Below are 15,556 nucleotides of genomic sequence, written 5' to 3'. Positions count from 1 at the left end.
TTTAAATTTCTAGGAATCATTACCTTTTGCTACTATGTCATAATAGTGATACTCCAAGAATTCAGCTTCAATTAAAAAATCACAAAGGGCTGGGAGGTGACGTAAATGAAGATAGAAGCAGCCACTACACGCCTCGGGCAGCCAGTGCACCAACCTGCTCGAAGCGCCTGACACTCGCTACATTCACAGAGAAGGGTCATGTCAGCAGACACCACTGAAGGGCTCGCAGCTAGCCACACCTGCTTCTAGACAAACAGCTTGTGGATAAGCAACACCTGGGTCAGCTAAGTAGCCTTTCGTAAGCTGACGTGGCTTCCTGTCTGCCCCTTCAGCAACATCACCTACTCTAATCCATTTTTTGATCATTTTATTATGTTAATTACATTATGTTCTTCCTTCAAAAAAATAAGTGGGATATTAGGGGGAAAAAAGTTATTATACATATAAGCAAAGGTCCTGATTCTAATTCGGTTCAGCCAACAACAGAAATCACCATCACGTAACTGACTGGATGACTATCCCTAAGAAAGGTAATAAAAATGAAGACCAAGCAGAAAGCACTGGAAACATATTGCTAATTAGTGAAGGTGGGCGATAATGATGATTTAAAAGTATGTTTTTGCTCTCTGGTAATAACATGCCTGTGGAGCATGTAAGTCAGCTGTTCACCTCACACACAAGTTTTAGGAAGCCCTGGATGCTTGTGCGTGTGTGTGCACGTGCGTGTGTGTGCTGCAGTGGGTGTGGGGGGCAGGTAGGGCTTTAGGGTAAGAATTGAAGTAAAGCAAAAAGAAAATATAGGGCGCCTGGGTGGCTCAGTGGGTTAAGCCACTGCCTTCGGCTCAGGTCATGATCCCAGGGTCCTGGGATCGAGTCCCGCATCGGGCTCTCTGCTCAGCGGGGAGCCTGCTTCCCTCTCTCTCTCTCTGCCTGCCTCTGTCTACTGTGATCTCTCTCTCTGTCAAATAAATAAATAAAATCTTAAAAAAAAAAAAAAGAAAATATAACCGAATCAAACTCTTCTATGCCATGAATCCTAAAAATGACTTTAAAAACTAAAGTTCTATTACTCTCATCAAAAAGTCCATTGAAATCAAAGAACTCTTCTCTACATTTATAAAGGGTTTTAGTTCAACTGTTTTTGCAGATATCAATGAATAAAAAAGTATAAAAACTGTAACCAGTAGCTTTTGATCAAAACCTCCCCAACTCCTAAGAACATTTCTCTAGCATATTATGATCATTAGTTGAAGTATAGTTGACAACACAATGCTACATTAGTTTCAGATGTACAACATGACTCAACAGCTCTTCGTTAAGCTCCCCACAAGGACAGCTGCCATACGCCTCCATACAACACTGTTACAGTACCACTTACCATAATCCCTACACTGTGCCTTTCATCCCAATGACATACTCATTTCCTAACTGCAAGCCTGTACCTCCCATGCCCTTTCGCCCGTTTCGCCCATCCCCGTACCCCTCACCACTCTGGCAATCATCAGTTCGTTCTCTGTATTTATGGGTTTCTTTCTGCTTTGGTGTTAGATTCCACATATGAGCAAAATCATATGGTATTTGGCAGTCTCATTTCGCTTAGCATATTAACCTCCAACTCATCATGTTGTCGTAAATGGCAAGATCTTATTCTTTTTTATGTCTGAATAATGCTCCATTATATATATATTTCATATACATATATATGAAATCCATTCATCTACCAATGGGATACTTAGGTTCCTTCCATGTCTTGGCTATTGTAAATAATGCTCCAATAAACATAGGGGTGCATATAGCTTTTCAAATTAATGGGGTTATTTTTTTTCCTTTGGATAAATGACCAGTAGTAAAATTACTGGATCATATGGTAATTCTAATTTTGTGAGGATCCTCCATACCATTTTCCAAAGTGGCTGCATCAGTTTACATTCCCACCAACAGTGCTTGAGGGTTCCTTTTTCTCCATATCCTTGCTGACACTTGAAATCTCCTGTCTTCTTGACATTAGCCATCCTGACAGATGCAAGGTGACTTATCATCATGGTTTTCATTCGCATTTCTCTGACGATGAGCGCTGCTGATCATCTTTTCATGTGTCTGCTGGCCATCCATATTGTCTTCTTTTGAAAAATGTCTATTCAGGTCTTCTGCCCATAATAATCAGATTATTTGGTTTTCTAGTGTTGAGTGGTATAAGTCATTTATATATTTTGGATAGTTACCTCTTAACAGATCACTTGCAAATATCTTCCTCATTCAGTAGGTTGCCTTCACTTTGTTGATTCTCCAACATATATCATAACAGATTCTTAAAAGGTATAGCTTCAAGATAGTTTTGTGCCCCAAGAAATAAGGTTTTGGGTAAGGGGATGATGAGACACTGTATTTGCCCTAAAATGCCCAACTTTAAGCCTTAACAATTACCTGTAAGATAATATTGTTTCTAGTTACCCCATCTGGAAGCCTAAGAAATTTTTAATTGTCCCTCAAGACCACTCATGGTGCGTTAGAATAGAGAAACTCTTAGTCAACCTGACCAGGAATGTTTAATGAATGAATGAATGAATGAATAAATAAACAAATAAATAAAATATATAGTTTTAACTTAAAAAAAAACAAAACACCTCACCATCTCCCTTGAAAGCTGTGTACCCCCGCTCCAATTATATGTGAATCACAGCAAGGGTGGGGGGATTCCTTGGTAACATTCAGTGTCCTTTCACTTTCAAATTCAGATCGTGAGTGATCTTTGGTTTCACTGGCATAAGTCATTACACATCTCATACGGAGTAAGGTACTTAACTATTACTGTATCAACTGGTACTGAGCATTCATAAGAAGCAGTTCAGTCTAAAAAGTAAACCATTGCCCTAGATAGAGCTCCTGTAACTGTTACTGAGCCCCCTGCTCCAAGCATCCACTGAAAGTTTTTTTTTTTTTTTAAGATTTTATTTATTTATTTGAGAGAGAGACAGTGAGAGAGAGCATGAGCGAGGAGAAGGTCAGAGAGAGAAGCAGACTCCCCGTGGAGCTGGGAGCCCGATGCGGGACTCGATCCCGGGACTCCAGGATCATGACCTGAGCCGAAGGCAGTCGTCCAACCAACTGAGCCACCCAGGCGTCCCTCCACTGAAAGTTTTAATCCCCACTGCATCACAGGAAAAATTTGGCAATGTCTAGAGGCATTTTCATTGTCACACTGGAGTTGCCATTAACTTGTATATGCTATTTACATTAGAGGCTGAGGATGTTACTAGTCATCAGAGAAAGCACAGGACAGGCCCACTATTAGTGTGAGTTTGAGAAACCTTGAGTTACAGTCAGTAGAGATACTGGGGTCCTAGTGGGGTAGAAACCAAATCATGCAACACAATGAGTATGGTCACTATCCTGGTAGAGCATGTAATCTGAGAAGATGCACCATTTTACATACCTAATTTTTTTTTTTCATCCAAATAGGCCACACAACATTTATATTTAAATACTTTTATTTTCATTTCAAAAAAAAAAAAAAAAAAAAAGCAACAGTGTTTGCAATTACACATGCCTTTCAGTCAGTGCTGGTCATATGCAAAACAAGTTATCAGAAATACAAAGAAAAATAAGCCTTTTCCCTTTACAAGTGACACAACACAATTTGCATATATATTATACATACTGTTTTCAAAATTTTCCACAAAAGACAGATTATGATACAAATTTAGAATTCCACCCACAAGCTCAGATTCAAAGAACTGGAGATCCATTTAGGTGTTTAAATACAAATATGTAATACTTTTACAAGTTTCCAAGTAATTACTTTTCAAAGTGTTTGAAAGAGACTACTCTTCATAGCAACATGGAACACTTGGCTTTAATCAAGACGGCTATAAGACTAAGTTTTGTCTCACTGTGAGTTTGCTGATTAATGCAAATGCTCCAATTATGCTATAATTCTATATATATATATATCTGTATGCACACACACACACACACACATACACACACAAGTGTATTATGTACTGATGGTTTATACAGTGCAAATTCTGGAGCATTTCATTCAGCTAAGCCATGACCTTTACTTCTTTGAAGTATTTCAAATTAAGAACTGTTCAGAAATATCACTAATGACTACCATGACTAATTCCAAAAAGGTGCCCCTTTCTCGCTTATTTATGATCAAAGTTACATGTGTCATGAACAAACTCTTATTTTTTTCTACAGCAGCAGGTATAAATAACAGCAAAGTACAGGCTAATTTTTGAACACTAGAACCTGAGAGTTTGATATGGTAAATGGTATCTTTTTGCAAATGTTCTAGGAGTCCTATCAACATTTCTAAAAAATATATATAATAAAATAATATGGCAAATCTTCAGCATTATATTCATTATAAACTGCAGAACAAATGAAGATTGCTCAGAAGCTTGAAGAAAAAAAGCAAGGAAGGAAGGAAGAGAGGCAGAGAGGGAGTGAGGGACTTGACACATGCATTTTCTTTGATGCAGACAAACCTGGAGTCCTAACATTTACCATGTGGTAGGTGAAGAGTCAGTACGACTCAAGAATGCTGAAAGTGAACATGCCAAGTCTGGATGTATGAAACGCATGCAAAAACGTACAGCTGATGAGGCAACACGGGCTTATATTTTTAAGCGTACATGAGGGTAACATCTAATACTGCAGGCGCTGAAGGCCAAAAGAAAAAACAAAACAGGAATGGTCCAGCTAACGGAGAACTGAGGAGAGAGAAGTAGCCACACAGAAGAGCTCTGGGTAGTAAAGGGCCAACTTGCCCTACCATAGATGGGCGCTGAGGGAGGGCCTGTCCTCCAATTAGTTCTGGAATGATTTATTTTGGGACCCATGCGGTTATTCACCAGAACTGTGGCAATAACTCAAAACATTCATTCCAAAGATCAAAATAAGTTCTATCGGTTACATAAGAACATGCTATTGATGGAACTACAGGAGACTTCTGTAGATAAGTCAGAATTCCAGGCCCCCAAAAGAAGCTACTCTCAAGGGTCTTCACATAAGTTCTAGGCATCACTGTTATTACTGAAGATTAATCAACAAAGACCTCTAAACCTACTTTGTACTTAGTATTATCTTCTTGGCTTTCTGAACTCTCCAAAGTACAGGTCCCTTCTCACCATTTCCTTCAGTTTGAATCAGCACAAGAAATGCTGAAACTGATAAGCTATCCTAAGTCAACCACAGCCAAGTGTCTTCTCCCAACTTATTTGCTCTATACCTGTTGTCATGAGTTACACCACCCCATGCCTTTCAAGTCAGAGGTCAGGGATTCGGTGGGACTTGATTTTTTTTCTTAGATCCATGCTCAACCCGGAAAGGGACTATATATTAATGAAAAATAATGAAAAAAAAAGCAGATTAGATATGTGCTTATATACACTTACATTTTTAAAGGTATATATCCTAGAGAATAAAACAAAATAACCACAAAACAACAACTATAATTGGCACTGCTAAATGAAGAAATATGTGGGAAAGGAAGAAGCGATCTATCAATTTATGAAACTGAATTTTCATTAGGTCCCAATAGAGATAGCAATGCAAAGAACTAAATACAAAATGAAACAAAAAAACCACCACTCATATTAAGAATATTCCCCTGCCAAAAATATAACCCCTCCCAAAAAACTAAGTAAATAAACAACACACAACTATTCTACTCACTATCGCCAACACAGGCAATAAGGGAAAGGGGAGAAGGGGAGATTTGTCATACACTGATCCTCAATTTTCATCTTGTACCTAGACATCACGCTAAGACTAGGTACAAAATCAGTAATAGGAAAACATTTATATACAGTTTTTAAAAGTTCATATATCCTGTCCTTTTCCCCTCCCCCCATAACCCACCCAAATCATTCTCTCCCTTAAAAAAATCACCCCAAATTATAAAACTATTGCCCATGCAGGCAGTGAGGGAAGGGATGCAGAGGAGATTTATCATACGTATGGACCTCCGTGTTTCATTATGTAATTACAAGTCCCACAAAGGACTGAGTACTAAGTGAATTAACACACAAAACGTAGCAAACATTTATATACATTAAAAAATTTTTTTATACACACACACACACACACACACACACACACACATGCGCGCACACACACACACACACTCTCTCTCTCTCTCACTCAGACTACACCCACCCCCCATCCCTCCAAAAAAAGAAACTAAACATCTATTCTTCTACCACTGCCGGCCAGGCAATGAGGGAAGGGGAGTAGGGGAGATTTTTCATAGAATCAATCTCAACTTTCAGTAAGTACCTAAATTGTCATGCAAAGGACTAGATTCAAAATGAAGTAAACAACCAAAAAGAAGCAGAAACATTTATATACATTTAAAAAACCACCTATCTTACCTAATAAGCCCATTCCCCATTAAGAACTTCAAACACAAAAAACAAACACCAAGTCCTCCAGTATCCTCCTACAGTCGTGCACAGGCTGTAAGGGAAGAGAGAACAGGTTTATCACGCCTCTGGATCTGGGCCTCTGCACTACGCTGTGTATCTACAAATCCAAACCAAAAAAAAATCAGTTCAAAGTAAAAGACCAAAACAACCACCACCACCACCACAGCAGACGTATATATACATCTTTTAAAATGTAAACCCAGAAATGCCCCCACCACCCTGCCAAAAAAACCCTCTAAACAACTATGCCGCTAGTCATTGCCCGGATAGGCAATAAGGGAAGGGGAAAAGAGGAGATTTTTTTCATAGAATGAACCTTAATTTTCATCATGTACCTAAATATCCATGGAAAGAGCTAGGTACAAGATGTAGTAACAGAAAAAAGGAACAAAAATATTTATATACATTTTAAAAAGTACATATTCCCACCCTCTCTGAGGAGGGAGGGGTAGAGTAAAAAAACTAATCTAGAACTACTCTAAAACTATTGCCCACAGAGGCAATAATGGGAGGGAACAAGAGGACACCGTCATACATTCAGACCTCCACATCTCATTAGGTACCCCCACGTCCAAGGAAGGGACGGGGTACAAAATGGAATAACACAATGTAGTAACGAACACTGTACATACAGTTTTCAAAAGTCTATATCCCGCCCTCAGTCTCTTCCCACCCCCAAGATCTCAAAAAACCCAAACTACTTGAAAATTATTGCCTACATAGATAAAAAGGGAAAGGAAGAAGAGGAGATTGCTACACATCAAGAACTCCATGGTTCTTTAGGAACCTATGTGTCCAAGTGAAAGACTGGGTACACAGAGAAGCACTATATAATAAGGAAGTAAACACACACACACACACACACACACACACACATTTAAAGTAATAACCCCCAAACCCACAAAAGAACCCCTGAAACTAATTAACTACTCTACCAGCTATTGCCCACTCGGGCAATAAGGGAAGGGAACAAGAGGAGATTGTTATACATCCGGACCTCCGTGGTTCATTGGGTGACTTCCAGTTGGGATACCCAATGAAATAATACAACTTGGTAGTAAAAACAGGTATATACAGCATGTACACATACCTCCCCCACCCCACCCCCCCGCCAGACCCCACTCCAACAACTACTCTACCAGCTATTGCCCACTCAGGCAATAAGGGAAGGGGACAAGAGGAGAATGTCATACATCCGGACCTCCACGTCTCATTGCGTACTTTGACGTCCTCTCAGGAGGAGGCAGTACGAAAGGAATAAGTAATGTCAAGTAGTAGGAAGTCTATTTACATATAAGTACATACCCAGCTTTCTCCCACCCCGCAAAACAAAACAAAACATCAGCTACCACCCAAGAAGGCAATAAGGAAAAGGGCAAACAGGAAATCTGTCATACTCTGAACCTCAATTTCACTAAATATGTATGCACACATTCAAAAGAACATACATAAAATGAAACATAAAGAAAGGGGCATAACACAGATAGACATCTGGAAGGATGATACACAACCCCCACCCCACAAGACTAGATCCAAACAAGAGCAGCTACAACTAATCTGTAGTTACTGTCCATGCAAGCAACAAGGGAAGCGATACCTGGGCATCCATCAGACTTCTGGACTGCCACAGTTCATTAGGAAAATGAACCACGAGAAAGACGAACAAAGTGCAAAATGAAATAACACCCACAAAACAGCAGCAAAAACATTTTGCATGGATTTTAAAAAGAACATACTCTGCTCTCCCCCCCACCCCCCCAGTATCACCATCAACTTCCAAAAAAGAAACATCAAGTAACTACTGGGCAGCTGTTGCTCACACAGGCAATATAGGAAGGGCAGAAGAGATTCTCACAGGACAGTATCTCACTCTTTATCAGAAGACAGTACACAAAATGAAGGAAAATAAAAGTAGATCAAAACCACATATGTACATTCAAAAAGTATATATCCCTTTCCCCACCAAAAGCCACTCAAAGACATCAATCCACTGCTCTATGGGCTATTGCACATGCAGAGAAGGGAAAGGGAGGAGAGGAGATTTATCCCATGTGTGAACAGCCACTTCTCATTCAGGACCTACTGCCAGTGCAGAGAATGAAGCACAAAAGAAAAGAATGCAAAAATTAGCAAAAATACACACATTCTTTTTTTAAAGTACAAATGGAAGTGTCAGAGTCGGGAGAGAAGAAGCTCTTTAGAAAGAGAATTCATTGCAGTAAAAACCACATGACAAAGGCGAAGGGGAGAAAAAGAGCTCTATCAGACCTATGGAATTCAGATCTCATTTTGCAAACTCCACCCAGGAAACGCTGTCCTCGGCGAGATACGTGTCCTGAACTCCTATGCCTTCTCTGCAGTCCCATGAAATGAAAGGGGGTGACATTAATACTCAGCAATCCGACCACACATTATGGGCCCAGGTGCTTTAGTTTGCATTGGCTTTTACAATACAACTCAGTAACAGGCTACCAGTAATCTGACAAATTCAACACTTAACTTTCATTTCTTACTTTCCAGTATTCAGAAAGGACTCTGTTCGGTCCCCAGGGAGACTGACGCTGTTCCAGAGCCTCTATATACCCAGAACTCCTCTGACAGCTCTTTTGTTCCTACAGAGGCTCAAGTACAATAAAATGAAAACATGAACGGCAAAGAGAATTAAGCGGAACCTGGGATGGAAAGAAAGTTCAGGAACACTCACACAATGGCAACACAGTTTCACTTACAGGGATTTATAGAAAACGATGAGATGGGGGCCGGCCGCTGGGGGTGGGAGCTGACACTACCTGCAGTTTAATGTATCCAATCTCTTGTCGATAAAGAACTTGGATGCCTTAGATTTCTACTTCATCTCCAAAGCACAAGTTTTTCTTCTACAATTCCAAATTCCCAACTTTACCTTTCTTAATCATCCAGCATAATGGGCGTCTTCTACTACGTTCAAGCAGCTCAACCATCTGCAATGAACATGAACACCTGACCGCGTCACGCTAGGCCTGGCGAGCCACAGGCGCACAGACGGGAGTTCTCAGAGACACCATGGTTAAGCCAAAGTGTGGGGGCATAAAACTTCAAAAGCTACAGTTATGCCTGTTATGCCACATGTTCTACCTATTCATAGCCTTATATTCCTAAGGGTTGTTTTTGGAAGTGCCATAGAGATGGGTTAGCTTGACATTAAAAATTATGGAATTCTGTGGGAAACAGTGAGGTGAGGGCTACTCCAGGGGAGGCCTACAAATAGAACTACAGCCAGCAGGGATCCCGCATTATGGCAATGAACAGATTGAGTACAAAGAAAGCAATGGATTACAAGGCAGCTCTTCTTTTAGCCCATGTTTTGATAAGGATTTACTTAAACATTACCCTCTGCCCACACACACACATACACACACACTCAGGAAAAATGATATAATTCAAGATAAGATTTGCCATATGCAGAGTTAACACACATTACAGGAGCAATGTAAAGATGGGCAGGTATAACTGAAAAATCTTAACTGATGTTGAGAAGTAGCAAAATTTAAACTCTGTATCAAAGTGGAATTCAGTAATATAACATGGTAAAAAACCAGCAACCAAAAAACCCCTCAAAAGTTTAGTATTTTCCCCACTCTAAAAATATAAAAACATGCTAACTTCCAATATCAACTAAACTATTATTCGTCTGCTGAGCACAAGAGGAATAAAGACCTACAATCACCCCAGTTTCCATAAGACATCTTTAGAGGATTCTGCAATTCTCCGGATATAATATTTTGTACTCTGAACCAGAGGTAAATGTTTAGAAAAGACTAACTTGGGGAAAAACACACTAGGATTAAAGAAAGCTACCTTTTAGCTTGCCAGCATTTTAAATTTTGGTATATAAAAATATTTTCATAAAATAAAATATAATTTTATACACAATCCCACATATTTTCACTGTATACCTGCTAACTTAAAAAAAGGTGACCTTTCCCATTGATTCTCTGGAGTGTTTTAAGTGCTCACAAATGGGTATCTACCCTTTTTATGTACACAGAAGATGTTTTCAAACAAAATACTAAGTACTCAAAAATTATTAGGAAGAAAGCTTTTCCCCTAAGAATCAAAGAAACTCAACAATCTAGGTATTAAGTCTGCATAGCTCAAAAAATTCAAGTACAGTATTTCTCCTTTACAAGGAGTGAAAATGCCATACGATTTCGGAAATCTTCCCTTTCTTTCTTTCCTTGGCCATTCCTTTTAATCAGTTAGTTTGGCCATGATAGAAACAAAATAAAATAAAACAAATACAACCCACTGATTTTTCAACTAAAGAAAAGTACTGTTTTGATAGTAGAAAAAATTCAAAGCCCACCCTATTAAATCTGAATCAAGTTACTCCTATCCCATATTCTCTTTTTTCCTTTAAGGTACTATGGTGAACTTCAAATAAAAATGTTCAATTTCTCAAAGGCCCTATTTTAAAATATGCTTCTAATATATGCTACCATATAACATGAAAATCTACACAGGAGTATGACTGACAGAGCAAGTGTCTATGATCAGGTAACATCAAAGGCAACCTAATTTTATTTTTAGTAACAGTGATAAAGTCATGATAAAAGACAACAGTACTAACAAAATGCTTGCCACACATGTAGACATATTCTTCTATAACACAAGCTATATCTATGGTAGGGAGTGATAAAGGTGTACAGATTCGGAGAATATTGGAATTCATAAATAAAATAATTATAATTAAAGCTAGCTCAGTTTGAAACATTTTCCTAAAAGATGAAAAAATAAGTACTAGATATCTGGAAAATTTAATCTCTTATCCTTGTTACTTAGCTTTTCAGAACAACAAAAATTTAAAAATTCTGTAGCACCTGGCTGTTCTGCAGAAAAAAAAATGGAAGCTTAGATCTTATTTAAACTTTGTTTCAGAAAATAAAAGATTAATCAAAACCTCAAACCAAAGTAGATCTGCACACCTGAGATCAGTTTTCTAACAGTTGTAGGATTCGCAGACTGCGTTACCATAGTTTTTGAAGCTATGTTCTGTACCACACTCAAGGAACATCTATCATCTATCACTAGGCAGCAACAAGGCTGGCAAAGCAGCGCCCGCAGAGGCCGGCTCCCACGGTAGATCTTCCTTTGTTTCGCTGGGTCAGTACTTTCCGGATACTGAGAAACAGAACAGAACCAAAATAGACGTTTCCCCCCCCACTTGTGTATCTTCAAAGTAGAAAAATTACTATTGTTGGCATATAGGTGAATATAATTTTGTAATAAATAACTACGTACTGCCCAAAGACAATTTGAGAAAGACAGATGAAAAACACAGACGGGCCCTGAGCGAACTAGAACTCCTAAAGACTGCAAACGACTTGGAAGCAATTCTGACTTCACCTTGGCTTTTTGCAAAAGCAGCAGAGCCCCTGTTAACAAGCTCTTTGAACAGGCAACAAAATGGGGCACAGTTGTGTATGCTACAACCACCATGTCAGAGTTTTGAGGTTCTTCTCCATCCAACGGATATTCAACTGGATGACTTCCAGAGCCTCCTGGACACAGCGAAGCCGAAAGGTTGCCTCTGACTGATTTTCAAAGAACGCCTGGACCTGTAAAAGTTGCATGCAGAAGTATTTCAAAAGAACAGCAAATCATAGGTAACTCTGAATATCCTTTTCTGATAAGTTTAACTGAGTCATGCCTACGCTGAGTTCTTGAAAGAAGTACAGAAAAGGACTTTATTTTTGTTTTAATTTTTAAAAGATTTTATTTATTTATTTGAGAGAGAGAGAGAGAAAGCAAGAGAGAGTACGAGCAAAGGGTGGGAGCAGGGAGAGGGAGAAGGAGACACCCCGCTGAGCAGGGAGTCCGATGCGGGACTCAATCCCAGGACCTCGGGACCATGACCTGAATGGAAGGCAGACGCGTAACCAACTGAGCCACCCAGGTGTCTCCAAGAAGTACTTTAATATTTGAAGTATTTACATCAATTCCTGATCACGTATGGTGAAATCTGAGGTAATTTTAAAAATGAATTGCCCTTAGTTCCACAAGCATGAATTTTTCCAGTTTAGAATGGGAAAAAAGAAAAAAAGCCAAGTAACAGTAAATGAAGTAGTCTAAAATTAGAATTAGTGCCCAGTTCTACCTTTGGAATGGAATTCTTTAAAACCATTTTATTACCACTTAAAAAGAGACTTGGCATATGCTGGTCTTAATTCAAAAAGTGATCTGTATCAGGCAGATGCAGGAATACTGTTGAGAATGGAATCAGAAATCTTCCTCATCAGAATTTGTCCTCGTTGCTGAGCCCCCACCCCCAACTTTAAGAAGTAATCCCAGGGCAGAATTGCTGGCACAACAGAGAGAAGGGGCAGAAACTGGCATGACAAGGCACCATCTGACTTAGACTGAGCAGCCTAAGGGGAAAGGGTGACCCAATCTCCCTGCTAACATTTTATACAACCAACCTCAGACAAATGCGCCTTTGTTGAAAACAGGTGCGTCGACCCAGCAACAATACTTTGTATGGTATAGGACCCCAGATGAAACCTGAAGAAACACAAATACAAGAGCCAAAAGAGCAAAAACATGAGGCAGCTGCTAGGAAGCAAAGTTCCTAAGTGGAAAAGAATTATTTGACCATACATTATACAGGCCAAAGGCGGACTGGGAAGTCCTGCTCCTGGGTAACGAAGCTCAGTAAATCGGAAGTAACCCTACACACATTCCCACTATCAGTGGCAAGGAAAGGTGGGCAGAAAAAGGCAGGAGTTATGGATACCCAGATAAATTATTAATTCATTTAATTGATTCAAAAATCACACCTTACCCCAGAAATGCCATTACTACTTCGAAAGAAAAAAAAAAATCCTCCGCATGCTGTCTGGGTGGCTATTGAGTTCTTATTCAATCCCTTGGCAATGAAGAGGTATTTTTCAACACACATAACTAAACAGCTCTTCTGAAATAGTCAATGGCCACATGAAGCGAAGTGACCTAAGTGTCCAGCATGGCTGGGCTTAATCAGTACCCGAACGGAGCACCACTGTCAAACAACTCACATTATGGGATTACATTTACAAGGGTGAAAATTTCTGGGTGTTTCAGTTAAACTGTCACTGAAGCATTTTTCCTCTCACAGCAGATCTTAAATCCTATGAATCAGTACAACATTGGGAAGAGTTTCAAATGAAGAACCGGAGAATATGAAAAATTAGTAGTTATCTGAGAAACTTACTTCTGGACAAGCTTGCTCCAGTTCTCTTTGACAAAATCCCATGCCAGCAAGTGTCCAGGGAAGTGTCGGCCAACTGTTCTAATGATGAAAGACAGCTTTTGTGTTCGGATGGTATCGCCACTGAGGCTATTTTTCATTAACCTGAAGAGCAAAGCAGATGTAGTTTCCAAAATAAGTATTCGTCATGAAGTGATCACTGAACTTAAAATCAGTGCCAGTCTCCGAATTAAGGTTCTGAAGCAATTCAAAGGATGTAAGTTTTGGGTTGGTCTAAGATTGATCCACACACTGAAAACTTGTCATTTTTTTACATGAAGGCAGAACTCACCAATAAGATAAGGACTTAAATATACTGTCACACAATAATAAAATAGTTCTTAATGTAGTAAGGACATTTAGGAAATAAATTCAAGTAGAACTTATTATAACTCTGAAGACCGGATTTTGTTGTTGTTGTTAAAAACCTTATTTGATATGAGTAGATAGGTACATTGGTACTCTTAAAAAACTGGGCTGTTTGATGTAAAAAAGCAAGAACATTTTAGAATATGCTTTTAATATTAATAGTTAACATTTATCGATACTTTATATGTACTAGATTATGTTCTAAATTCTTGATACAACAAGGCTTCAAATAGGGAATCATTACCTATCTCCACTTTACAGTTTAAGAAACTGAGGTTATTTAAATTGACACCAGGACACAGCTAATAAATACTAAAGCCTGATACTTAAATAAATGCAATTCTCATCTATCATGCTAGAATATCTGTTTCTAGCAGGAAAACACATAACCCCAAAAGAATGCAGAACAATTTTTTTTTTAAAGATTTTATTTATTTGACAGAGAGAGATCACAAGTAAGCAGAGAGGCAGGCAGAGAGAGAGAGAGGAGGAAGCAGGCTCCCTGCTGAGCAGAAAGCCTGATGCGGGGCTCGATCCCAGGACCCTGAGATCACGACCTGAGCTGAAGGCAGAGACTTTAACCCACTGAGCCACCCAGGCGCCCCAGAACAATTTTTAATGGGAGGAAACCCAAATGCCCACCAAGATGTGATGGATTAAATAACATGTGATAGAGCCATATTGTGGAATGGTGTGTAGCCATAAAAACAAATGAAATAAGCTTTATGAATGAACAAGGCAAATCTCAAAGACTGATCACTCACTACAAAGAATGTTACAGATCACCCGGTATAGTATAAACTATGCTCAGTATATAAATACACACACCGGGAAAGACGCTGTTAACAGAGAGAAAAGAGTAAGGATGGAAGTGAGGGGTCATATGAGAGGTACTTTCACATTTTATTCCGTTTCCTTAGGTACTGTTTAAATATTTATACTGGGGAATTCATCAGTGTACTACTAGTTCAAGACAAAATTATTACTGATTTAAAAACAAAAACTTTTTTTTATTTGCTTGGGTCAGAGGCTGGCTACTACTTTAAAGAAAATGACTATAGTGCGTCCTCTGGAAAGTGGGTCTGGATAGGTGCTAAGAACACCTCTGGAACACTAGAAGGATTTACCTGAGCAAAAAGCAATGAGAGCCACGGGCCTCTCCTTTCCTTCCCACTGCTGACTTTCAAGATACCTTCATATTTCTCCTGGTTACCTACAGCTCCTCTACCTGACACTGACTCTTCTTCCTGCCAGGAAACCTCACCTCTTTACTGCCCCTCTTACCCCATGTGAAACTACCACCTCTAGCCCTTCATCTGCTGGATACTAAAAAGGAGGAAAGGTCTGGGGCACCTGGGTGGCTCTATTGGTTAAGCGTCTGCCTTCGGCTCAGGTCATGATCCCAGAGTCCTGGGATCGAGTCCTGCATTAGGCTCCCCACTTAGCAGGGAGTCTGCTGCTCCCACTGCTTATGTACGTTCTCTGTCAA

General features: G+C 39.4%; 1 protein-coding gene across 1 annotated transcript in view; it reads right to left on the bottom strand.

Moving 5' to 3' along the window:
• Positions 1 to 6,617: 6,617 nt before the first annotated feature.
• Positions 6,618 to 15,556, bottom strand: part of LOC111148261 (leucyl and cystinyl aminopeptidase) — a 62,944-nt gene continuing 54,005 nt past the window's right edge. The window contains exons 15-17 of the mRNA XM_022504721.1: positions 13,663 to 13,803; positions 12,893 to 12,974; positions 6,618 to 12,031 (exon numbers count right to left, since the gene is read on the bottom strand). Coding sequence (XP_022360429.1) covers positions 11,900 to 12,031; positions 12,893 to 12,974; positions 13,663 to 13,803 — 355 coding nt within the window. The 3' untranslated portion in view covers positions 6,618 to 11,899. The remainder of the gene's footprint in view (positions 12,032 to 12,892; positions 12,975 to 13,662; positions 13,804 to 15,556) is intronic.

This window comes from Enhydra lutris, unplaced genomic scaffold (assembly GCF_002288905.1).
Source record: "Enhydra lutris kenyoni isolate GAN:26980312 unplaced genomic scaffold, ASM228890v2 scaffoldscaffold19, whole genome shotgun sequence".
NCBI classification, from domain to species: Eukaryota; Metazoa; Chordata; class Mammalia; order Carnivora; family Mustelidae; genus Enhydra; species Enhydra lutris.
This window is presented reverse-complemented; position numbering and strand designations above follow the sequence as displayed.